The sequence below is a fragment of the Mytilus californianus genome, unplaced genomic scaffold (genome assembly GCF_021869535.1).
Source record: "Mytilus californianus isolate M0D057914Y unplaced genomic scaffold, xbMytCali1.0.p SCAF_4, whole genome shotgun sequence".
Taxonomy (NCBI): Eukaryota; Metazoa; Mollusca; class Bivalvia; order Mytilida; family Mytilidae; genus Mytilus; species Mytilus californianus.
In genome coordinates, this window is record NW_026262690.1 from 70109791 (window position 1) to 70137202 (window position 27412).

The 27412-nt window shown below is 32.3% G+C and overlaps 3 protein-coding genes across 5 annotated transcripts in view; all 3 read right to left on the reverse strand.

Annotated features, from left to right (window-relative positions):
- On the reverse strand, positions 1–19431 carry LOC127698644 (DNA mismatch repair protein Mlh3-like). Of its 3 annotated transcripts, none has more exons than XR_007980923.1 (14): positions 17414–19431; positions 16813–16902; positions 16513–16668; positions 16017–16081; positions 14556–14660; positions 13456–13507; positions 12759–12845; positions 11460–11594; positions 10529–10659; positions 9895–9918; positions 9588–9666; positions 8767–8909; positions 1918–5976; positions 1–880 (listed from the first exon to the last, which is right to left on the reverse strand). XR_007980923.1 is itself a non-coding variant. In XM_052202214.1 (13 exons), the coding sequence occupies exons 1-13, from the start codon at positions 19215–19217 to the stop codon at positions 5926–5928; spliced, it is 2922 nt and encodes a 973-aa protein (XP_052058174.1). In that variant the 5' UTR covers positions 19218–19431; the 3' UTR covers positions 1–5925. The 3 variants fall into 3 exon arrangements, 1 of the variants encoding a protein (XP_052058174.1); XR_007980922.1 differs by having other exon boundaries at positions 1–1016; positions 1533–5976; XM_052202214.1 differs by having other exon boundaries at positions 1–5976.
- LOC127737058 (DNA mismatch repair protein Mlh3-like) overlaps positions 19267–27412 on the reverse strand; it is a 12008-nt gene continuing 3862 nt past the window's right edge. Inside the window, exons 2-4 of the mRNA XM_052247590.1 lie at positions 23377–23616; positions 19388–21567; positions 19267–19298 (exon numbers count right to left, since the gene is read on the reverse strand). Of these exons, the coding sequence (XP_052103550.1) occupies positions 19267–19298; positions 19388–21567; positions 23377–23600 (2436 nt within the window). The 5' untranslated portion in view covers positions 23601–23616. The remainder of the gene's footprint in view (positions 19299–19387; positions 21568–23376; positions 23617–27412) is intronic.
- LOC127698639 (protein sprint-like) overlaps positions 19421–27412 on the reverse strand; it is a 173308-nt gene continuing 165316 nt past the window's right edge. The window contains exon 23 of the transcript XR_007980921.1: positions 19421–19431. The gene's annotated coding sequence lies outside the window, so the exon portion shown is untranslated. The remainder of the gene's footprint in view (positions 19432–27412) is intronic.

Here is a 27412-nt window from a genome sequence, read left to right on the forward strand (position 1 = left end):
TAGAATTTTGTTTTTATTAAACAATAAAATATCACAGTTAATTATCACAGATATATTTGAGGTAATATTCTTACAATATAACCAGCATACTCTTGTTTAATACACCTTTTCATCATGAAATATCAAAGTTAAGTGAGTCTGTATTACTCATCAGTCTCAAAACTAAACTTACTCTGTATACCTTTATTAAATTATGGAAAATTCTTGATGAATAGAAAAATAATACTTCATACTTTTCCAAACTTTGACATATAATTTGAAGCAATCTCATGAATTGTATTCTCTTTACTACAACTGCCATCTTGGTAAGTAAATATACAAGAAACAAGAAAAATTAATAGTACCTTTCATTGACCACATCAACCAAGTTTGTAACAAAATGGCTTAGCAGGTTCATTAACAATTTTCAATTTCTTTTTGGGCTAAATGGTGTTGTTTTATTTGCAAAAATAAAATGCTTCGCTGGGCGCAGCTTGATACGACCGCAGAGGTCGAACCCTGAACAGTTGGGGCAAGTATGGACACAACATTCAAGCTTGATACAGCTCTGAATTTGGATTGTGATTAAATATTTGACACAGCATAGGTTTCTGACACAGAAAGAATGTGGTCTAAGAACTTCAATTTTTTTAATTTACCTATTATGGTCCAATGTCCAAAATCAAAATACATGGTTAGATTCAGCATATCAAAGAACCCCATATATTCAATTTTTGTTGAAATCAAACAAAGTTTAATTTTGGACCCCAACTTGGACAAACTTGAAAACTGGTCCCATAATCAAAAATCTAAACACATGTTTAGATTCAGCATATCAAAGTACCCGAAGAATTCAATTTTTGTTAAAATCAAACTAAGTTTAATTTTGGACCCTTTGGACCTTAATGTAGACAAATTTAAAAAACGGGACCCAAAATTAAAAATCTAAAAACACGGTTAGATTTGGCATATCAAAGAACCCCAATAATTAAATTTTTGATGAAATCAAACAAAGTTTAATTTTGGACCCTTTTGACCTCAATATCAACCAATTTGATAGCGGGCCCACAAATAAAAAATCTAAATACATGGTAAGATTCAGCATATTAAAGAACCCCATATATTCAATTTTTGTTGAAATCAAACAAAGTTTAATTTTGGACCCCAATTTGGACCAACTTGAAAACTGGGCCAAAAATCTAAATACATGTTTAGATTCAGCATATCAAAGAACCCCATATATTCAATTTTTGTTGAAATCAAACAAAGTTTAATTTGGGCCCCAACTTGGACCAACTTGAAAACTGGTCTCATAATCAAAAATCTAAACACATGTTTAGATTCAGCATATCAAAGAACCTCAAAAATTCAATTTTTGTTAAAATCAAACTAAGTTTAATTTTGGACCCTTTGGACCTTAATGTAGACCAATTTAAAAAAACAGGACCCAAAATTAAAAATCTAAATACACGGTTAGATTTGGCATATCAAAGAACCCAAATAATTCAATTTTTGATGAAATCAAACAAAGTTTAATTTTGGACCCTTTTGACCTCAATATGAACCAATTTGATAGCGGGCCCACAAATAAAAAATCTAAATACATGGTAAGATTCAGCATATCAAAGAACCCCATATATTCAATTTTTGTTGAAATCAAACAAAGTTTAATTTTGGACCCAACTTGGACCAACTTGAAAACTGGGCCCATAATCAAAAATCTAAACACATGTTTAGATTCAGCATATCAAAGAACCCCAAGAATCCAATTTTTGTTAAAATCAAACAAAGTTTAATTTTGGACCCAACTTGGACCAACTTGAAAACTGGGCCCATAATCAAAAATCTAAACACATGTTTAGATTCAGCATATCAAAGAACCCCAAGAATCCAATTTTTGTTAAAATCAAACTAAGTTTAATTTTGGACCCTTTGGACCTTAATGTAGACCAATTTAAAAAATGGGACCAAAAATTAAAAATCTAAATACACGGTTAGATTCGGCATATCAAAGAACCCCAATAATTCAATTTTTGATGAAATCAAACAAAGTTAAATTTTGGACCCTTTGGACCTCAATGTGGACCAATTTAAAAACGGGGCCCAAAATCCAAAAACTTAATACACGGTTAGATTCAGCATATTAAAGAACCCCAAGAATTCAAGAATAAAACCCCATTGAAATTGATCAAGAAACAAGCAATTTATACGAAGTATCTTCTTTTGCACAATACTGTGCAATTGAATATTTCTTGCTATTGCGCAATACTGTACAATTGACAATTTCTTGCTATTGCGCAATATTGTGCTATTGGATATTTCTTGCTATTGCGCAATACTGTGCAATTGAAGATTTCTTGCTATTGCGCAATACTGTGCAATTGAAGATTTCTTGCTATTGTGCAATACTGTGCAATTGAAAATTTCTTGCTATTGCACAATACTTATTATATAATAATTTACACATCCTGTTTGGTGTGTATCTCCTACCATATCATTATTATTTGCTTTTAAATATAAATCAGAAATAACCAACTTAAAATGGAAAATTTTAAAAGAAAAAAAAAAAGGAAAAAAAGAAAAAAAAAAAAAAAAAAATCCCCCCCCCCAAATTTTTTGAACCCCCTTATGATTCATCACCCCTAAACTCAATCCCAGCCTTCCCTTTGTGGTATGGTACCTTGCAGTACAATTTCAGAGAGATCCATACACTTGAACACAAGTTATTGTCTGGAAACTAGAAAAATGCTTATTTTTGGCCCCTTTTTGGCCCCCAATTCCTAAACGTTTCGGGCAATTACCCCCAAACTCAATTCCAGCCTTCCCTTTGTGATATGGAACCTTGTAGTACAATTTCAGAAATATCCAAACACTTACACACAAGTTATTGTCATGAAACTAGAAAAATGCTTGTTTTTTGCCCCCTTTTTGGCCCCTAATTCCTAAAATTTTGAGGCAATTACCCCCAAAATCAATTACAGCCTTCCCTTTGTGATATGGAACCTTGTGGTACAATGTCAGAGAGATCCATACACTTACACACAAGTTATTGTCTGAAAGTTACAAAAATGCTTATTTTTGGCCCCTTTTTGGCCCCTAATTCCTTAACTGTTGGTACCATAACCCCCAAAATCAATCCCAACCTTCCTTTCGTGGTATTGAACCTTATGGTGAAATTTCATGGAGATCCATTCACTTAAACTAAAGTTAGAGTGCGAAAACCAATGTGTCTTCGGACGACGCCGGACGACGCCGGACGACGACAACGACGACGACAACGACGACGACGACGACGACGACGACGCCAACGTCATACCAATATACGACCAAAAAATTTTTAATTTTTGCGGTCGTATAATAAGTAAAATTATAAAGCAAAATACAACTTTTGCTCATTGAACAGTGAAACCTAGGTCAAAACCTTAATTTTAGCATATATTTTCAATAGTTTCCTTCATAATGAACATGTGAACTAAGTTTCAAGTTGATATGACAATGAACAATTGAAAATACCTCTAACCAAAGCTTTACCCTGATACGGGACTAGCAGATGGAATGTGCAGACTGGAAAACATAATGCCCCTTAATTATCATAGGTGAGCCATAATAATTGTTAGCAAAGTGAATATATTTCTATAACATTTACTACAAATGAATGACTCATTTGTTACTATAAATGAAGACATAAGATGCTTCTGTTTACAATTTACATGGTTAGTGTCATTTTCAATTCCTTAAATAATAGAAACTCTCACAGAGGCGGATTTAAAAAAAAAGGGGGGGGGGGAAGGGGGCAGAGTGCCCGGCCCACCCTTTTGTGGAAAAAATTTGGTTGATTATATAGGGAATGATTGAAGCATGACTGGAGCGGGCCCCTCTTAGGCAGTCAGTGGGCCCCCCTTATAAAAATTTCTGGATCCGCCACTGTCTCATCTATACTTATTATTATTTAGTATAGCTACAATGTGTTCATCTTTTATAACTATCTCAAAGAGTTTAATTTCTGATACAATGTTTCTGCACTCAAAAATTAAAAAAAAATCTGGAAAAAAAGTGTTTTCGATTAAGTGTTTCTCATCAAAAAATATAAAAGTATTTTAATTTGTAATTATTAAAGTTCTCATTACACAAGAAATTAATGTTTGTTTAATTTCCCTGATCACTCATTTTTACAAAATCAAAACGAATTGTAGAAATTTACACTACCAGTTGCTACAAAACATTGATGAAAGACTCAAAACACTATAAATAAAATGCTTCGCCGAGTGCAGACTGATACGACCGCAGAAGTCAAACCCTGAACAGTTGGGGTAAGTTTGGACACAATATTCAAGCTTGATATTGTCTGAATTTGGATTGTGATCAAATTTTGGAAATAATATAGGTTTCTGATACAAAATAAATGCGGCCAAAAATCTTAAAAATTAGAAATGGGACATTTAATTTACCTAGTATGGTCTGATACCCAAAATCTAACAACATGTTTATAAAAAAAACACCAAAAATTTAATTTTAGTTGAAATAACACAGTTTAATTTTGGACACTTCAAACCTTAATATGGACTAATTTGAAAACAGGGCCCATAATAAAAAATCTAAATGCACAATAAGATTCAGCATATCATAGAGCCACAATAATTCAGTTTTTGATGAAATCAAACAAAAGTTTAATTTTTGACCCTTTGGACCAAATGTAGACCAATTTAAAAATGGGGCCCAATATCCAAAATAGTAATACAAGGTTAGAACCCCAAAAAATTAAAGACTTTAAATTAATCCCACTGAAATTGGTTAAAAGATTTGAATTTATTTTCAATTGAAGATTTCTTGCTATTGCGCAATACTGTGCTATTGCGCAAAACTGTGCTATTGCGCAATACTGTGCTGTTGCACAATACTTAGTTAATCTGTTATATAATAATTTACACACCCTGTTTGGTGTGTATCTCCTGCCATATCAGTATTTGTTGCTTTTATTTATAAATCAGAAATAATCAATGTAAAGATGGAAAAATTTTGGGTAAAAAAAAAAAAAAAAATTATGAAAAAATGGTGTAAACTATATAACAAATATCAAGTCAATATCTTCAAGAATGATGAAAAAAAGTGTGGAAAACTTGATTATTTGAGTGAATTTTTTAAGTCCAAGGACCATAACTCTGCACAAAATCATCAGACCGGTACAAGATTCGAACTTGATCTGTAACTTGTCATGATAAAACTATATACCAATTATCAAATCAATATCTTCAAGCATGACGAAAAAAAGTGTGGAAAACTGATTATTTGAGTGAATTTTCTAAGTCCAAGGACCATAACTCTGCACAAAGTCTTCAGATCGGGACAAAATTCGAACTTGATCTGAAACTTGTCATGAAAAAATGATACCAAATATCAAATCTATATCTTTATATTTAAACCATACATATCTCACCCCTAAGAACCATTACAAAATATTCAAGTAGATATTGTGTTTGAACTGTATCTGGTTTATTGTGTCAACACAATAACATGTTGAAGGAAAATCCAGAAAATGCTGAATATGAATTGTATGTTTCTGAAATTCCAGTTGACAGCCTTGAAATGGACAAACTGCAGAATTTTGAACCAATTATCCAAAGTCTGTAAACAGAGTTTCCTAAAAAAGAGCCTTTTAACTCTGTTATATTCAATTTCACATCATTCAAATTATATCTTAATAAACAAAGAAATTATCTTTTATGATAAAAATTAGAGAAAAATTTTAGTGGATATTTTTTACCTAGTTCCATAGCTTTAATAAAAATCACATATTTATCAATGTTGGAAACTGCAAGAGAAGGGCTTTTTTTTTTATAGCAATCACATGATGAAAAATATTGATAATGGATCTGAACATCATGAGACTAAAACAGGTAACAAGTGTACATTTTGGTCTTGTCTTATCTTGAGTCTGTAACATTTTCATCACTTCTGCAAATGCTTAGCCACCTTCCATAAATTTGGTCTTTTCCTTTCCTGAAATGATAAAATCTGGCACTGTTAGCTTTTTAAATAGTATTGCAGATTAACAGATGCAGAAAGATCATAAAGTACAATTATTGAAAGAATGTGCAAGCATTAAACAATATCGCTATGTATTTAAATGTTCAGGTCTTTTATTTTTGGTGTTATGCACCCATCTATTATTTGGAAGAACCAACTGTAATTCAAAACAAAGTATATATACTGTGGATTCATTTATCTGTTCCTGGGTACCAATTTTAGTGTATGAGGAAAACTTTCATATTTGTGAATATTTGATTGCATGGTTCTGCTTAAGTCAGCATATATTCATATAGAACATTTGTAATTTGGTGAGCCTTTAAATTCTTGGTTTCCCTGTACCAATGAAATACCAGCATTGATTGTGTGCTGGCTTTTAAACCTTTACAATTTCTAAAATAGCATTATCAAGAATAAGGACAAACTACCATATAGATAAGGATGTCCTTTATTACTGTCAAAACATATATATATATATTTTTGCACCTCATGTTTGCGGTATACCATCTTTTCTGCATGTTTATTGTTTTCTGTTTGGTATTAAATTAATAATTAAGATCCATTTTGTTACATCTGGTGATTCGTTTATTTGGCAATCGCCATGGCAGTCAGCAGGGTTTAAGAACATCTGTTGTTCGACCTGCTAGTCAAAGGCGTTTTGTTAAAATATACTTTTTCACTTTTTTGGTCTTTTGGAAAATGTTGTTAGACCCCTCTACCAAGAAACTTGTTTTGCATGCACACGTATAAAAATTGCTGTTTTTATCCAACGCAATCATAGATTTGAACATTGTTTTCAATTTAGACTTGTTTATATTTTTTTCGTTTGGGCTTGTATTATATTTGCCTTCAGGTTTATATAATCCGTTCATCCTATTATGACTCTTCAAAATTCAAGAGTCAATCCTAAATTGAGGTAAATTACATGGCCTTCCAAATACCATTTCGATTCCTAACATTACTAAAGAGACATTAATTGTTGAAATCAGGATATGGTGTACAAATTTTTGCACCTCATGTTTGCTGTATACCATCTTTCCACATGTTTATTGTTTTGTTTGGTATTAAATTAACAAGCATTCTGAGAGGATTGCATGGCAATACATAGTTCCCTACCAGTTAAAAATTAATTGTACCAGAACAAAATGCTAACTTGATCTATAACTTGTCATGGTGTAAACTATATAACAAATGTCAAGTCAATATCTTCAAGCATGTCGAAAAAAAGTGTGGAAAACTGATTATTTAAGTGAATTTTCTAAGTCCAAGGACCATAGCTCTGCACAAAATCATCAGACCGGAACAAAATTCGAACTTGGTCTGTAACTTGTCATGATAAATCTATATACCAATTATCAAATCAAAATCTTCAAGCATGGTGAAAAACAGTGTAGAAAACTGATTGTTTGAGTGAATTATCTAAGTCCAAGGACCATAACTCTGCACAGAATCATCAGACTAGAACAAAATTCAAACTTGATCTTTAACTTGTCATGATAAAACAATATACCAAATATCAAATCAATATCTTCAAACATGAAGAAAAAAAGTGGAAAACTGACTTGCCGGACTGAGGAATGGACAGACAGAGGGACGAAGGCAAACCTAAAGTCCCTTTCCACTTCATCGGTAGGGGACTAATAATTAAGATCCATTTTGTTACATCTGGTAATTCGTTTATTTGGCAATTGCCATGGCAGTCAGCAGGGTTTAAGAACATCCATTGTTCGACCTACTAGTCAAATGCGTTTTGTTAAAATATACTTTTTCACATTTTTGGTCTTTTGGAAAATGTTGTTTGTGCTGTATTTAGACCCCTCTACCAAGAAATTTGTTTTGCATGCACACGTATAAAATTGCGGTTTTTATCCAACGCAATCATAGGTTTGAACATTGTTTTCAATTTAGACTTGTTTATATTTTTTCGTTTGGGCTTGTATTATATTTTCCTTCAGGTTTATATGATCCCTTCATCCTATTTCGACTCTTTAAAATTCAAGAGTCTATCCTAAATTGAGGTAAATTATATGGCCTTCCAAATATCGTTTCGATCCCTAGTATCACTGAAGAGACATTAATTGTCGAAATCCGGACATGGTGTACAAATTTTTGCACCTCAGATTTGCGATATACCATCTTTTCCGCAAGTTTATTGTTTTCTGTTTGGTATTAAATTAATAGTTAAGATCTATGTTACATCTGGTGATCAATTTATTTGGCAATTGCCAATGGCAGTCAGCAGGGTTTAAGAACATCAGTTATGTTTTGTTAAAATATACTTTTCACTTTTTGGTCTTTTGGAAAATGTTGTTTGTGCTGTATTTAGACCCCTCTACCAAGAAATTTGTTTTACATGCACACATATAAAAGTTGCGGTTTTTATCCAACGCAATCATAGGTTTGAACAATGTTTTCAATTCAGACTTGTTTATATATATATATATATATATATATATATATATAATTCGTCTGAATAACAGCCCAACATGAAAAATGTCAGAATATTGGTCTTCACCAGACTAGAAGTTGGAAAAGATTTTGGTGCAGACTATTTTTAAGCTGGATAAAAATAGCAGCATGTGAGCAGATCAGCACAAGCACACAGTAATATAATTTATATGTCATCACTAGGATTAGATAAATACTTCCTAAAACTAACCTGAACTATCCCTGTCCTGAATCCAAAGGAACCAAGTCAGTCATGAGAATATCAGAAAGGTACATGTACTATAGTAATTAAGGTAAAGTTATGTTTCAACAAACCTGATGTCTATCTCCAAGCTGAATCAAAGGAACAACAGATGGTCTACCATGGGCACATTGGAAAGGCAGTTTACATTTAGTCAATAACTTCAAAAGTTCCTCACACTCTGGTAAGGTCAAAGAATCTCCAAATTTAATGGCTCCTAAAATTTGTTATTTTGAATTAATAAGCAGATTAGATACAAGACCTGTCAGGTAAGCAAGATCAATAACCACTTTTCTGGAAAAAAATCCAAAGAATTTTTGAACTCTCCTCTAATGCACATCTTTATACAAGGATAAAATGGTGTACATTATCTATTTACATACAAAATGTACAATAAACCCAAAAGGGAACTTGCAATGGCATGAATTTTCATTGACTAATTAATTTGGTTGCAATGAAAGAGAGAGTACATATATGTAAATCAAGCCATTAGTTTTCTTGTTTGAATTGTTTAACTTTTGTTGATTCAGGACCTTTTATAGCTTGCTTTGTGGTATTGGTTTTGCTCGCTGTCCAAGGATTTATGTTGACTTATTGTTACTAACTACTATATTGTTTGGTCCCTGGTTGAGAGTTGTCTCATTTGGCAATCATACCACATCTTCTTATTTAATAATGAAATACTTCAACAAAGTCTGAAATCATTTGTTGATCACTATTTAGACTATACATCAACAGGCATCTGATACATTTCTAGAAAATACTACCAGATGTCCTGCCAAGTATTTACTGGTTTTTATATAAAAGGAGATCTATATTTATTAATTTTTTTCTTCTATTAAAGTTCTTTCAATGAATGAAAATTGTCTGTAAATGACAAATCTGAACAGATTACCATGACAAGCTTGTGAACAGAGTGCTTTATGTATCGTGTTTGGCATTCTTCCTCTTGAACCTCTGGTATCTTGTAAAACCTAAAACAGACAAAAATATAATAATATTGTAGTGTCGAAATAGTATTTATATACAATCATTGGTTTCTTACTTTAACAACATTTATGGAAAAATGTTCAAATACTGATTCCTTAAACCCCAATTTTAATAATTGGATACTAGTATCTTTAAATTATTTTCCCTGCATTGTTTTAAGATTTACCTATTTAAAGTGATATAAGCCTCAGGTTATACAGTATAAGACTTACCTCAGCATATTCTTTTATTAAAGCCTGCAAAGTACATTAATATATTAATGAAAGGAAATTAGTTTTGAAAACTAAAAAGAAAAAATATTTTACTCTATAAACATGAAGCAGCAATATTCTTAGTGCCAAATATTTGATTATCATAAAATCCCTATCTAAAATCTGATTCTGTTAATTTCCAAACTCGTTACCTAAAATAGACCACCAAAAACTTTCTTGTATTCCTCGTTTTTACAGAAGCTCTTGGTAGAAGTAATAGTCTAAGAGTAAAAGTGGTGAAGTTATAAGAAAAAATAATTGGAGGAAGAATACTTCACTTTATAATAGAAAATTCACAAATCTGAGATCAGTGTTGAGGATAAAATATGTATTTGGTATACCAAGGTATATATAATGATACCTATTTAACAATAGGCAAGCTTAAAAATTAGTTTGAGTTTAGTTATTCAAACAGATTTAGTGTATTTTGTCGGAAATCAATATTGACCACTGTAAATATTCTGTTACGCTACAACTGATCTATACTCTCTATTAAAATATCTTACTTTTATTAACAGTACATTTACAGTGAAAAAAAATGAAGCAATTGTCTTCAAACATAAAGCAATAATATTAAATAAAAACAAAAACTAACCTCTGCAGCTTTTATTGCAGATGTCTCTTTTTTCATCTTCCCACTACTAAGATCCTTCTGTGCAAAACATGAGGGAACTGTATGCAGAATGATCCTATCTCGTTTCTTCTTATCAGATGAAAATCTTATGCCTATGAACCAAATAAATTTTTAAATATATCACATTTAAATATTCCATTTAAAAAAAAAATTTCAATGGCTGACAAAAACAAAGTGAAGAAATGGAAACTTGTGATACACGACAATTGCAGATATTTAGTTCATTCAAAAAATATGTTACTACCTTCTGAATAGCGTTTCATTATAGAATACAAGAAGAATGTGTCTGAGGACAAAAATGCCCCTGCTCAAGCTTTGCAATTTTCAAATTAAAAAGAGGCATAACTCTAGAACAGTAAATGACTCACAACCGTTGTGATTCTTAGCATAAAATTTGCAAGAGGCAAACTAAAGTTAGAGTGAGAAAACAAAAATGGGACGGACGGAAAGGACGGTCAAGGGCAACATTTAATGCCCCAATTTCCTAAGGTGGGAGCATACAAAATTGTCACTAGAAATCAACATTACTCTGGTTAAACAGTTTTATTCAAGTGATTTTTACTTAGTTTTCACTAATAATGTTTGAATAGCATCCATCTTATTTTTTCAGAAAAAACTAAATTTGAAAATTAAAAAAACTTTAACTGAAAAATTTTGATATTTCTTAAAACTGTATGCTAGAAATCAACAGCAGGTAGGTGTACTAAAGTGGTTGCATTTAACATTACAGTGTGTTGAATTTTTTGCAATTTCATCACATAATTAAAATAAACCAAAAGATGACTTTGAGACATCATTGACTGAAATCATAATTGCGGGTCAAACGAACTAAATCATCTCAGTAAGGTTCTTATTCATGTGAACACCTATAGAACAGGACTGTAAACATTACCTATTCTCCTAAATTCTTCTGCAAATGATGTGATGACTCTAATAACCTCTTCTGGAAAGGTCAATTCTTCATCTGATACAAGTTCTGTACAGCATATAATTTTTTCACCATCCTTCACATCATAGGCATAGGCCTCTAAAATCATATAAATAGTAAGATGCTTTATTTCCTGATCAAAGACCCTTATCTGGCATATAAGTTCCTGAGTTAGGTGTTAACACAACCATCCAATAGTGCATAGGGGACAACAAATTATGTCTACATTGTAAATTACAATTTGCCTGTTGAGTAATTAGAAATTATAATTCAACCATGAATTCAAGGTATCCACTATTTACAGGAGATTCAGACTTACTCTTTGTTCATAAAACTAGAACATTGTCAAGAGGATCAATAAATGGAGCCGTGCCCACTGTTTGTTTGAAAGCTTACAACAAAAAATTGTATGTGTTGTCTTGGTTACATACCCCAACTTGTAATTCAAAGTATGGGAAAACAAAAAGAAGACATCTGACAGAGAGAAAAAAACTGCTCACACTTTATAAGTCATCAGTCTAGCTGCTGACCTAATATGAAGTCATTTTGTTCAATAGTAATGGGAAAATACGAGACAAAAACAGTGTTTTCCCCAATATTTTTATATATCACCATAGGATTTGAAAATAGCACTGTTTCCCTTAAATTATAGCACCACATTCATAATACATTCTATCATAAAATCTGCTCAGAAAGCACCATGGTAAATAAATGGAGAATGTGTTCATGGGACACAGATGATGCCCCTGCTTGCATATAATGATAAAGGGACATAACTCAAGAACGGTTAAAGGGACGTAACCCAAATTCAAACTTGATCTGTGTTTTGTGGTAATAAGCATTGTGTATAAGTTTCATAACATTTGGTTGAGGCAATCTAAAGTTAGAGAACAGAAACTAATTTTGGAACATACAAACAGACAAGGGTAACACTTAATGCCCCCTCTGCTGTGGCAGGGGCATACAAATATAGCACCATGGCAACATGATGCTTAAAAGCCCTGGGGAGAACACTGAAAAATATTAAGTTCAGTTAACATATTGAAAAATTCAAAGTATCTGAAAACAGAAGTTGTCTGGCAGATGTGAAAAGTGCTTACATATTACAACTTATCACTGTGAAACTGCTGCTGACTAAATACAAAGACATTTTATTCAGCAGTAACTGAGAAAAGAAATATTTCTTGAAAGAACAGACAGATAGATTGCAATATAGCCTCACTCCAAAAAATTACAGCATAACTTTTTTATACTGATTTTTACCTTTGGTTAAAGTTTCAAGTCGAATCCTTTCATGAGCTGCATGTTGGTCAATCAAACACAGCATTTCATTATCACTAGAGTTGTTTTCTGTAGATATAAACCATGTTCAAGTGAATTTTACTTTTTAAGTGTAACAATCTGTTGTATTTATAGTATTTTTTTTAACAAGACCCTTGAAATTTTGACATTTGTAACTTATACTGATTATTTATACTGACTAAACAAACATTTTTATCTTTTTCTGTTGATTTAAAAAAAAGCATGTTGTAATTGAAAAAAATCTTCCCACTAGGGAAAATACATTTATTTTTACATATAACATGTAAAACTTTAAATGATTAAAAAAGGTAAAATGAAAATTACAGGTTGACTAACACATTGTGTAAATTAAAAAAATATTCAAAAGTGGCATTATGTATGAGACAGCATGAATTCAAATCATTGTAGCACAATTTCAATTTTAAATTAAAAGTATTCAGTGAAATTTCATTACCCGTATTTGGGCCTCAATAATACTATTATCTGCCAAAATGTTATCCCTTGCTCTGCTTCTATATGTTTAGGGTAAAATTTGCATGCAAACAAGATATTGTCAAGATTATAACAAAACAATATGATGTCATTAAATATGTCTTAGATTTTTTAATATTGCTTTTTGTCAATCCTAATTTTCATATGCTTTAATGCTATAACATACCTCCAATTTGCAATGAACATGCAATAAACTTGTTATCAACCTGTCCAAGTACCTGCAATATGTAAAATTTGTAGAACTGAGTTACAGTACCTATACAATATTGACTAAGTGTTTATGAGCTCATATTTATCAAATTATTACAACTTAAAAACTGCAAGTCAATGCAATATTTGATTTAATTAATTTCCATCAAATTATGACTAAATTTTATAACTTAAATAGATTTCACTATACATTTTGTTACTACAATGTCTAATATAAGTAAAATCAAAGCGCTTGTAAGCACTGAATGGTAAAGATTGCTTTAATTTATCAGTGGCATTGGTTGTAGTTGATTCCACTACAATTCTGGACAAAGGAAGATAAATCTCAAAAAAAGTGATAAACCTTGGAAGATTTAGATATCAAGTCAGTACCATAAGGTTTTGATTGCATTTCATGCAATCTTTACCCAAAAATGTAATTATATTGGTTCCCATACATCAAGGGCCACAACAGTCATATTTGCCAGTCAGGATCAATTTTGGGACATCCATACCTAAGACAAACATTTTCTGGTTTTTGAAATCAGAGATTTGTGGTTTTTCATTGTACAATGAACAACAATTTTAAGACTTACTTGAGCCAACATCATGTAAAATAATAAATGTGTCTACAATCGCACTTGAAGAAAAAAATGCAATCACTTATTTTCAGTTAGAGAACCGAGTCAAGTCATGATTCCCTCTCCGTGGATTCTTGGTTAATTTTATTTACATGTTGTAGTGTGTTGTTGTTTGAAATTTTAGGCTGGTTTTTGGTCGAAACATTTTTGTTTAATCTAAACATATTGTGGTGCGTTGTATGAATATTTACTGACTCTAAATTTAGTTGTGTACAGTATATGCAAAAAAGTATAAAAAAATGTTAAATACAGGCTGTGTACTCTAAAAAGCATCTAAAAACTACAAAAATGAATGAATTCTAAAGACAAATTTCAGAAGTTTATATTGTAACAAACAAATGTCACATCACATAACTTTGTAGTTTTTAAGGAATTGTTACTCATAAAACCCAGTCTCTAAATTTAGTAATATAGAAGTTATTTGAATCTAGTTTACCTTAAAATTCTGTAACATATCTTTATCAAAGACACATGGATTCAATGCTTGATGAGCTTTGGTACTGGCTCTTGTCATGTGACTTATCTGTGTTGTTGGCATGCTCTGTAATACAAACAAAATAAAGCAAGCCAGCTTATGAAATAATAGCAGTCTCAAGGGCTGGTAGCAACGTTCTCTGCAGTAGGATAATATAGCCTAAAATACTTGACTTTTGAGGATAGAGGTATTCTCTGCATGCAGTGGTTTTATATTGCCTCAGATACTTGAGTATTAAGAGTTGAGAAAGTCTCAGATCTCTGAAACGAGTAGAAATTTTCTCTGCATATGGTTCAGAAATGAAACATCTTTTACCAAATAGTGAGACATCAATAACTCAACAATGACAAAACATTTTCACACTTCTGAGACTGCTAAAATCAAAATAAATCATAAAATAGTAAATACAACTACTTAAGTGTATATGAAATAAAGAGGCATAACTCTAGAACAGTAAAAGTGACACCACCAAAACTCAAACTTGATCTGTATTTTGTAGTAATAAGCATTGTGTATAAGTTTCATAACATTTGGTTGAGGCTAACTTAAGTAAGAGAATGGAAACGAAAAATTCAGCAATTTTCCCATTTGTGAAGGGGCATAACTCTAGAACGGTTAAAGTGACACCACCAAAATTCAAACTTGATCTGTATCTTGTGGTAATAAGCATTGTGTATAAGTTTCATAACATTTGGTTGAGGTAAACTAAAGAAAGAGAACGGAAACGAAAAATTCAGCAATTTTTCCATTTGTAAAGGGGCATAACTCTAGAACGGTTAAAGTGACGCCACCAAAATTCAAACTTGATCTGTGTTTTGTGATAATAAGCATTTTGTATAAGTTTCATAACATTTGGTTGAGGCAAACCAAAGTTGGAGAACGGAAACCAACTTTGGGACGTACGGACGGACAAGGGTAAACTTAATGCCCCCTCCGCTACGGCGGAGGCATAAAAATAATTAAAATAATCCTTCAATGTATCAGCTGTATATAAAGGATAAAATAAATCAACATTCAATGGTATCAGTGAAGCTGAAAGGAAACACGGCTAAAGAAATTCTAGGGTAAACCCTATGCTTTATACTTTATTTGGCCTTTAACCTTTATTTATCATTGATATATTCGTATTTATAAATTAACTGTTTACAAATTTGTTTGAAATACTAAGGATTTTATACCCCAGGAAAAGATTACCATAGCTGTATTAGGCAAAACCTTTCAGAATTTTCTTCAACTTCATACTTTGTTTAGCTTTTCAACTTTTTTTATTCAAGCGTCACTGATGAATCCTTTGTAGACAAAACGGGCGTCTGGTGTACAAAATTATTAGCCTGGTATCTTTGACGAGTTGGGTTTTTATTGTATATAAAGACTATGTAGAAGTGTTTAAGAAATGTTCACATTAATGCTGAAGACATATACCTTTGCTGGCATATTAAAAACAGGATTTTCCCATTCTTTAAACAGATCCTCTACTTTTTGTGTTTCTGAAAATAAAAAAATCAGTGTTAACTTTATATATTTTAGAGAAGATGTCATACATAAGAAAAACTAAATATAGCTCCTTTCCATGGGTTAAAACATTTGCAAAATAAAACCAACTCTGAAACAAATAAGAATTTTGTGTTTTTCAAATAGCTGACAAACTATGAACTTAATAACAAGAATTTGTGTTCAATGGACACCATGTCCTGATAGCATGATCACAATGGGTGAAAACCCTAATTTAGCATTAATTATTAAAATTTCACACCATTATGAACATGTGTAATAAGTTTCAAGTTGATATGGAAAAACTATCTTAACCTGAAACTTTACCTAATATGTGACGACCCTTATGGACAGATAGATGAAGTTTGTTTAACATGTAAATTATAACTAAAGCAATTTTATTTACCATAACTGAATCAAAGCTTACCATTGTTAATTTGGTCTGCATTTTTCCACTTCACAGAGCCTAGATCATCATCATCCTTAGATAAATGTTGATCCATTAAACTCCTTAAAGATTTACTGGATTCCGGAGATAAATCTGGAAAATTTCTTCCTTTTTGTACAGGTGTGAATTGATCATCTACAAAGAACATCTTAACTATTGTTACAAAATTTTAAATATTTCACAAAATCTTTAATCTTTCAGGATCAATTTTCCCCCTTTTTGTGACAATTTTTACAATATAAAGATATCTACATTTGACCTTTTGTGTAGTACATGTACCTGTTTGATGTTCGATGCTGTCCTCTGGAGGTGTCCATTCTGTTGATTTAACACTGTGTCCACTTCTTGTATTGACATACAATTTAGTTCCTGAAAAAACACATGTTTTTCTTCTGTATTAAACTTACATTTATGTCAACAAAATTAAATATTTGAAATATGTATATATATATATAATGTGGAAACCTTATTGCTATTGACTGACAAAATCATTTAGTTTCCCAGAATATTTTTTTAAGAAAAAAAAATTGAACAATGTGTAGAATTGTCTCGAATTTACAGGTGCGAAAGATCTAAAAGTGACTTTTAAAAGAAAGAACAGCATTGTAAAAGTTAAAGGTCCTGTTTTCTTGCTTTTCATAATAAGTGTTAAAGACCTGAGGCTCTTTTCAAAAAAATTGATCATAAGTTATACTAATATGTTCATGACTTGGAGAGTATTTTTTTCTCTTGCGATATTTTGTGAAATTGATCGCTGATTTCTTTCTTTTCATTATCAGTATTACAGACCTCATTCATGTCATTTAAAGCGATGTCTTATGTGCATCTACATTTTTTCTAATTTATCAATTTTCCTGTAATGAGCATACCACATACTTACCAGATGTAGGATCTGTCATTTCTATCCAGGTTTTACAATCCAACTGTACATTTCTAAGTTCTGAATCACCGTCAGGAGAAAAGCAATCATCCATGGTGATACTTTTAGCTTTAGAACATGGTGTAGTAATTAAACTTGTTGTATTATTGTCAATTGTTGTTACTTGGGTTTCAACTTCTTTCAATTCAATGTCTCCTTCAGGAGAAAATAGTTCTGCATCTGTTCTCACTGTTGATGACAGAGAAGGTGAATGGTTAATGATTTTTTTTTCACCAATATTGACATCTTTGCTACCATTATATGTATCTGACACTTCTCCGAGTATTTCATCGGTTTCTGACATACTTGTACTAGTAGGATCAGTTTTGCTGCAATGTTTGTTTGGAATTTTTTGGCTGTTGTTAGCATTAGAGTCAAACATTTCATCAGAACTCTGAGAAACCAAAGGTGTGTTTTCAGTGATAGAATGTGCATTAGATGAACTGTTCTGGGGCTTGTAGTAACAACTTGTTGAATCTGACTTTGACAATATCTCATTAGATAAATAATAACTGCCTTCAAAATTTGTCCCTGAATATTCTTTATGAATGATATTATTTTCTAATAATGAGTAGTTTTTACTTGCTGGAGTTGATGTTTTTTCAGTGTCTAATAAGAACAACCTCTTTGGCATATAAACTGATGGCATTTCATGTTCCATCAAATCTTCTGATTTTTCAGTAAGTCTACTCTTCACTTCCATACTTTTGATTATACTAGATGTTTGATCTGTTATAATGTCGTAGTCACTAGAGCAAGCATTTTTCCAACTCTGTGGTTCTTCTAATGCCTTAGTTTTCTCCAAATGTGGTTCACTGTTGTTTTGAGAGTCTTCTTCTGAGTCCATAGATGGCAAAAATCCTTCAGTTTCTAATATAGGTGAAGATTCCTCTGTATCTATTATAGGTGAAAATCCTTCAGATAAACATGGTGAAACTGATGTCTTTTTCTCAAAATAAGGAACAAATTTCTGGAATTCAATGTCAATTTCATTATCATCATCATCTGAGATTTCCATTTCTTTGTAATTGGTGGCAATGCCACTATCTTCTAACAATTCCTGTGTTTGTCTGTAGAAAGGTTGAAATTCATCCACGTCAGGCATGGTTTCATTGCATATTAATGAACTGTCTATTTCATTGTCATAAGTTATTTTTTCTTTTTTACACATAAATTGCATATAAACATCAAATGGCACTTCATTGTTATCACAGATATGTTGATTATCACATGTTTGAGGAACCCCCAGAGTTTCTGATTCGGCAACATCAAAATAAGACAAAAAACTGAGATCTTGATTTTTGGATGCAAATTTGGATACTGAATATATTTCATTGGATTTTTCATTTGATCCACAACTATCATGTTCTTCTGTATCAGATTCAAGTCCTTTGTTTGTAATATCCCTGTCTAAGCACAAGGACTCAAATCTGCTTTTACTTTTCAAAGAAAAGTTAGAATCGGATAAATGTTCTACACAGCTGGAGTTAGGTACAGTCAAATTATGTAGTGATAATGGTTGATTGATATTTGAACTGTTTTGATTCAAAGTGAAAGTTGATCTTTGCCTGACTGACATGTGTGGTGTTGAAGTTGTATAACACATATCAGCATCAGTGGATTTTTGCTTAGTTTCTATTGTATAAACTCCTTGCTTGACAGTATCACCACAAGGTATGTGGTTAACTGGTGTTGTGTTGAAACTTTGACTGCCTTCTGTTGGTAAAAATGTATGAACAGTTTGTATGAATCTATCAGAACTCATGAAAGACTTGGGTTTACTTTTTTTCTCCTCTGATATGGTTGTAAAGTTTTCATATTCTCTTGATGGCGAAAATTTTAATGGCTTCTGTGGAATATTTATTGAATTACTTCTGTTATTTGATTTTGAAATTATATTTTCAATTTCTGCAACACAGTTTTCAATGGACTCACATGCCTCTTCAATATCAATTGGACTGGACTTTGAAAAATCTTTACTGGTTGATGGTTGAAGTTCATGATGCATTTCAGAAATTGTACTAGTATACTTCAAAGAATCTGCCTGATCATTTAATCTATCATCATCAATCTTGTTTCCAAGAACTGGTTGGCAATGAAATTTTTCATGAGGTTTTAAAGAAGTCAAATTACAAACAGAAGCTGATGAGTCACTTTTGCCATCTTCAAACAGGTTTTCATTGTGATGATGAGTTTGTCTTACATGTTTAATAGTTGTGTTTTCCACCAAATTTCCAGGAGCAGGTTCAGCATTAGTGACAATTCTTTCATTTTTTTCATCACAATTACTTGACAAAGTTCCTGACATATCATTACCTTGTTGTGCATTATTTATTGGTTGGTTAGTGACTTGATCTAATTTTGTGATCTGACTTTGTAACCTATACTTCCTTAGTGCCTGAAGAGAATGTTCAGATATCTGACCTTTCATACTCCCAGGTTCTTTACTCCTAAGCTTCCTTAGTCCTTGTAGTGAAGAGGTGAAAACAGGTACATCATTTTGCATTTCTCCAAACTCAGTACTACAATTTTTGCTATTGAAGTCTGGGTCTTCTAGAATATCAGCTGTAGTGTCTGTCTGTTGTTCTTCTGAACACTTTAGTTCTTTTAACTTTGTAAATTTCTTTTGTTTTTCTAGAAGGGTCTTTGTTAATAAAGTACAATTTTCTGAACTCTTTCTTTTTCTGAGTTTAGATAAAGATGACACATTAATTTTAGCTTCCCTTACTATAGGTGTATCAATACAAATAATGTTTTTCTTAGTGGACATTTTGACCCTTTGCTGGGTTGGTATTGGATCTTCACTTAATTCACCATCACTGCAGCTATCTTTTCTTTTTGAGCTTGTGTTGTCTTCACTGATTTCTTTACCCAAACATGTGCTTCCATTACTATGTGATTGTGTTTTAATGGGTGAATTAAAAACAACAGGTTTAGGAGAACCCGGAGTTGTAACCTTCATTTGCTGATCTGAAGGGGTGAAAAGTTCATCATTGTTGTACATATCAATGGTATCATTTGTATTTGATTCTTTTTCATCACTTGTTAAAACACTGCCAGGACTTTCACTAGATGATGATAAGTCAGATATTACTTTTCTTTTCACAATTTTTGAAAACAATCCGTTTCTATCTTTCGTACTTATTTCTGGTTTAAATTTCAGCCCAACAACATCTGTTTTTGAAGCTCCTTCTTTTTCATTTTTGTCGTCCATAAAATCTTTAGGATCTTTCTTCACAAAATTTTCTGCAAGAATCCCTAAGTGAAGATTGTATTTCTTTAGAAAATCCGTCACAGTTTTCTCTAAGCAATGTTGAAGTAAATCAAAGTCTTTGAATTCAACAAGGGTTTTGGCTGGTTCAAATGTTATGTCATATTCTTTGTAAGGACAGGTAACATTTAATACGTAAATACCATGTTGATCAGTAGTCTTAGTTGGACTTGTATTCATAATGTGACCCCTGAATTTATTAGTAGATAGCTCAAGTTTCCTTCTCAATATCAATGACTTTGATAGTTGATGATTGACAACTTTATGCAATTTCGTTTTGAGAACAGTTCTCCCATTTATGTAAATGAACTGATAATCCTTTTTATTGGCACCTTTTTTCCCTATGTACCCCTCAATAGCAAAATCAACCTCTTTTCCTGAAACCTCTGTCAGACTTTTGGATTTACCAGGTCCAAACAGATAAGTAAATGTATTCAAAATACTATTTGTTTTATGAGTTTGTAAAACCACATGACCAGACACGTCATTTCGCAAAGACAAAGAAACAGATGGTTTTATAAGAGCAATACTCTCAACTTTCTGTCGAATCTTTTCTAGGTCCAATGCTGGATTACAGCATTTCTTTCTGACTGGTAAGTTGTAGAACAGATCATGTACTGTAACAGTGGTCCCTGCGCTTGTTCTTGGAACAGTAGAATCAGATATTGGCAGTGCTCTCCCTTGTTGAAATATTTTACAAAAAGTCTGCGTACTGGTTTGTGAGCGAGAGTTGATCTCTAATATACTAGTAATATCTCGAAGACTGGCCAAAGCTTCACCTCTGTACCCATAGTAATGCAAATTTTCTAAATCACTTACTTCATGGCATTTACTGGTCGCATACCTAAAAGGATTTTAAAAAATTTAACCCAAAAAGAATCAATTTTTTATGTTCAAGTAGTAATATCTATACATCTCAATGGAGCAAAACTATTGTTTTCATTTCAATATGAAAACATGTGTATCTTACCGGTAATTGTAATTTTAGATTTATGTCCACAACAAGAAAGTCAAGGACATCTATCAACCTTATAATCTAACATATAACAGTTAGATATAAATTCATTAATATTTACTGACTATTGTAATGAAGGATATTTTTCAGACTTCCATTATTTTTCAGTAACATTTTGTTAACTACAACATGTGTTGGCCTCATTCCAGGCATCAAATCTATGAATTACAAAGAGTGCACTAAATAGTAGTAGTGAACACATTTATCATGAAAACAGATTTACATGTATCAGTCACATGAGGGATTCTTAATCAATGAACAGTTTAAATATAAATATAAGGATGTGTAGTATATGTCAATGAGACAGCAACCTAATGGCAAAAAAATCCCATAAAAAAAGAGAGCAAAAAAATCTGCTTTTAACAATTTTGTTTTTTACTTACTGCAGATATTGTTTTTTTTTCCATACTGAAGGTTTCCTGTTTGCCTTCCGTTAGTTTTGACAGAATTACATCTTTTTAAAACTTTCACACACGCTTTGGCTAGCAACTGTAGCCTTACATCATACAACACATGTATAAATGTCAGTCTCTTCATGCCTTTGTTTATTATGAATTTGGTGTTTGTGTCAAGATATTTGGTTGTCAGTTAAATCTATGCTAAACTTGTCTATACATGTTTAATCTTGGCAGTTCATGCCATGTCATTCAGTATATGCACTGTTAAAAATTTGAAGACGTCTAATTTGGTTAACATACATTATGAGTTGTCTGTCCTATTGATTTTTACACATTTCCTTTACCGTCTTTAGGTGTGTATAGTACGCGGGTTTTCACCCTGGGAATGACTTTTGAAAAGGGGGTGCATATTATGTATGGCTACACTGTTCTTTTAGACTTTTTTTCAGGCCGTATTCCGACCAAGAAACCAGGTGGTCTGGAGGAAAATATTTCCGTAGCATAAGCGTGATTGTTCTTAAATGTTTTACATGTATATTTGTACCTTCTTGTATCTGATTTGTAATGTTGTATGCAAATAAAAATCATTTTAATGCTTTAGTAGTTGTTTTTTGCGTTTTTTTGTGTTCTGCAGTGCTGCCCAAAAGTTGCATTTGATCATGTATAAATTAGAGATGAAGGATTCTGTCAATGGCCAAATTAGTATATGTGTAGATATTTCATATACAACAAATAATGTAGCATAATTCAATCTTTATGCATGCAACAGTGAATACTCTTTTTTTTTTATAAGACAGTGAAAATATTCTTGATCATCTATTGTATACTGAGGGTTCTTTAATATTTGTGGGATACCAATTTTTGTGGATACAGGGGAAATAATTTGTGGGATAATAATTTTTGTGGATACAGGGGAAATAATTTGTGGGATACCAATTTTTGTGGATACAGGGGAAATAATTTGTGGGATAACAATTTTTGTGGATACAGGGGAAATAATTTGTGGAATAACAATTTTCATGGATACAGGTAAAACAATTCAATGTTCAACAAAGTACAATTTTCAATAGACTTATACGCAGAGCCAAACCACGAAATCAAATATCAACGAAAATACATTATTTCCTAAATCACTGACAATCGAGAATCAGTACCCTTAAATATAAAAGAATCCACAATATGATCATGATGATGTATACAAATTATATTTCACTGGTAGTACTATCATCATAATATATACCTTTCACCAACAACCTGTAAATCATCTTGTCGTATTCCTTTACCATTATCAACCACTTGAATTTTAAAGCATGGTAGGTCTACTCTAATGGCCACACAAGTGGCACCTGCATCTAAAGCATTGACGACTAACTCCTCAACGCACTGTGCAACATTTGTTATTGCCACTCCTGTTCTCAGTAATGACTGTACATCAGCTGGTAAACTGGTTATTCTATCCCCCATACATCTACTGGAACAACTAAAAATAAAGAAGCAAATTGCAAATAACTTGAAAATTGGTAATTGCTGCTTCTCAGCTCAGCATAGAACAATTTGGAGTAAAGGTAAAGACAGGTTGGCATAGAGTCTCTGGTTGATATTGCTTTCTAAGACCTTGTGAACTTAATTTAATTAGCAAACCAATAACCAGATTCAGTTCATGTTTGTGTTGTTGTGGAATGGAAGGATTGATGGGTTTGTGTTTAACGTCCAGTGGCAAATGCCACATGCATAATAGGAAGCAAACATTATAATTTGATATGAATAAGAAGCCTGCTTTGTACTAGACATACATGCTTATATGATGGATAAAATTTTAACTTTCTATTCGAGGTCATACATGTACTTAATAAAAATTTTGCATATCATTTTTACCAGAACCATGCCTTTCAATTCGGTCATTAAACTTTACTCTGTACTCAGAGTACAAAATTTGTGCTGGAAACACCAATTCCAGTATTTTGATTGGTTGATTTCTGAGTCTGAGTACAATAATCATACTTGAAAGTTTTATGACTGTAAGCCCAGATGTGTCAATATGACCCAAATCCTAACACACAAATACACACAAAATGCACACAAAGCAAATAAAAGGTTGACAAAAATAGACAAACAAACAACACATGGTCCAGATAGACTATCTTGGTAGAGGCACAAAATATGGGGTAGAACCAGTTTCATAAAAAAAGGGGTAAGCAGATCCTGCTCCACATGAGGCATCATATCAATATTGTTGTTTGTACAAATTTGGTGTCATGTCCCATTCTGTGATACACAACATGCACAATGGAGGGAAGATTAACAGAAAAAATGGCTATGATAATTGGAATATATATGTCATGTATGTGGTAACCTGTAAAACAGATATTCCAAAACAGGCAAGCAACTAATGATAGCTTCCATAAAACTTAAGAAAAGGATGACTTTATAACTTTGCCACTTGGAGCCCTTGGTTCAATAGCTTCCTTATAAGCAGCAAATCTCTATCAAGGAAATCATGATAGGAAAGGCAAGCTCAAAAATATCAAAATTATTGGAAGATATAAACTCAATGTATGCAGACACTACTGGAATGTTGCTTCATAGAAATGGAAAGTTCACAATTTGAAAGCTGAAAGCATCATTTTTTTGTCATAAAGTTTTTTTCTCAACAGACCCTAATCAGATATTTTATTGTTTGTGAAAACCTCACCATTTGCCTATCTAGACAATATATCAGTGAATACTGTACAAGTATGAGTAAAACACAATTAAAAACATGCACAGTCCAGTTACTTACAAGATGACCACATACAAACAAGGAAATAAGGATGGCACATAATGTGGAACTCCGGGTCAATTTCTGCTTAATATTACAGGTATGTTACACAACACTTTAGTGCTCATAATAGTAATTTTTGTGTATTGTATCCCAAAAGAAGGATATAATTATTGCAGAAGGGACTCCAGTGAAGACAAATAGTGTACGATTTTGATTAAATTGATAAGAAATTTTTTTTTTTCAATTGGGAAAATGGTTGTTTTGGTATTTACAAACAAGAGGCTCTCAAGAGCCTGAATTGCTCACCTTTATTCCAGAGGAGAAGATTTTTAAATGTTAGCAAACTTGATGAACAAATTGTGTAAAATTGTCTTTAAAGGGCAATAACTCCTTAAGGCGTCAATTGACAATTTTTGTCATATTAACTTTTTTGTAGATCTTACTTTGCTGAACATTATTGCTGCTTACAGTTTATATATATCTATAATAATATTCAAAATAATAACAAAAAACTGCAAAATTTTGTTAAAACTACCAATTCGGTGGCAGCAACCCAACAATAGGTTGTTCGATTTGTCTGAAAATTTCAGGGCCGATAGATCTTGACCAATTAAACAATTTTACCCCATGTCACATTTGCTCTAAAAGATTTAGTTTTTGAGATATAAGCCAAAAACTGCATTTGACCCTTATGTTCTATTTTTAGCCATGGCGGCCATGTTTGTCGAAAGATACAAACTTCGGATACAATTTATAAACAAGATACCCTAAGGACCATTTAGTTAAAGTTTGAAGGTAATTGGCCCTGTAGTTTCAGAGGAGAAGATTTTTAAATGTTAGCAAACTTGATGAACAAATTGTGTAAAATTGTCTTTAAAGGGCAATAACTCCTTGAGGGGTCAATTGACAATTATGGTCATATTAACTTTTTTGTAGATCTTACTTTGCTGAACATTATTGCTGCTTACAGTTTATATATATCTATAATAATATTCAAAATAATAACAAAAAACTGCAATTTTGTTAAAACTACCAATTCGGTGGCAGCAACCGAACAATGGGTTGTTCGATTCGTCTGAAAATTTCAGAGCTGATAGATCTTGACCAATTGAACAATTTTACCCCATGTCAGATTTGCTCTAAAAGCTTTAGTTTTTGAGATATAAGCCAAAAACTGCATTTGACCCCTATGTTCTATTTTTAGCTATGGCGGCCATATTTGTCAATGGATCAAAACTTCGGATACAATTTATTAACTAGATACCCTAAGGAACATTTAGTTAAAGTTTGAAGGTATTTGGCCCAGTAGTTTCAGAGGAGAAGATTTTTTAAATAGTTTACGACGACGACGACGAACGACGCCAAGTGATGGCATAAGCTCACATGGGGCCCTTCAGGCCCCGGTGAGCTAAAAATGTAGGCCAATGCAAAGTTAATGATACAGACTGTTTGAAGCAATCAGAGACAACATTAGTTTACCTATGTTCAAACTAATAATTTCATAAAGAAGATACAACTGAAATTAAAAACAAGAGTGCACACGCTGAAATGTCTCGCCTGTTTTACTGACCATTGATTTTATGTTGAAAGTCTTAAAGATAATAAGTTTTTACTATAAGAATCACATGAACTTAACATTTTCAAAGATCCATGACATTTTGGTCAAGGTCAGATAAAAACTGTCACACAGACATGTACACCTTACAATTATTCCATACACCAAATATAGTTTATTGCTAATGGTAATTGAAAAACAGACCAAAACACAAAAACTTAATGTTGACCAATGAACCATGGAAATGAGGTCAAGGTCAGATGATACTGGCTAGATAGACATGTACACCTTACAATCATTCCATACACCAATTATAGTTGAGATATTGCTATTAGTATTTGAAAAACCGACCAAACACAAAACCTTAACATTGACCAATGAACCATGAAAATGAGGTCAAGATCAGATGACACCCACTAGACAGACATGTACATCTTACACCTTACAATAATTTCACACACCAAATATAGTTGACCTATTGCTTATAGTACTTGAAAAACAGACCAAAACACAAAAACTTAACATTGACCAATGAACCATAAAAATAAGGTCAAGGTCAGATGACACCAGCTAGACAGACATGTACACCTTACAATCATTCCATACACCAAATATAGTTGACCTACAGTACTTGAAAAACAGACCAAAACACAAAAAATTAACAATGACCAATGAACCATGAAAATGAGGTCAAGGTCAGATGAAACCTGCCAGTCTGAAATGTACCCCTTACAATCATTCCATACACCACATATAGTTGACCTGCTGCTTGTAGTATCTGAGAAACTGACCTAATCATGTAACTTTAGTTTAACCTTGATCACTGATCCATGAATTAGGTCAAGGTCAGGTTAACCCTGTCTGACGGACATGTAGACCTTGCAAGGAACCAGGGCTTCCAAAAAATATTTGAGCCAGCCGGACATTTTTTTTGTCTTATCCCGATTTTAATCCCTTAAG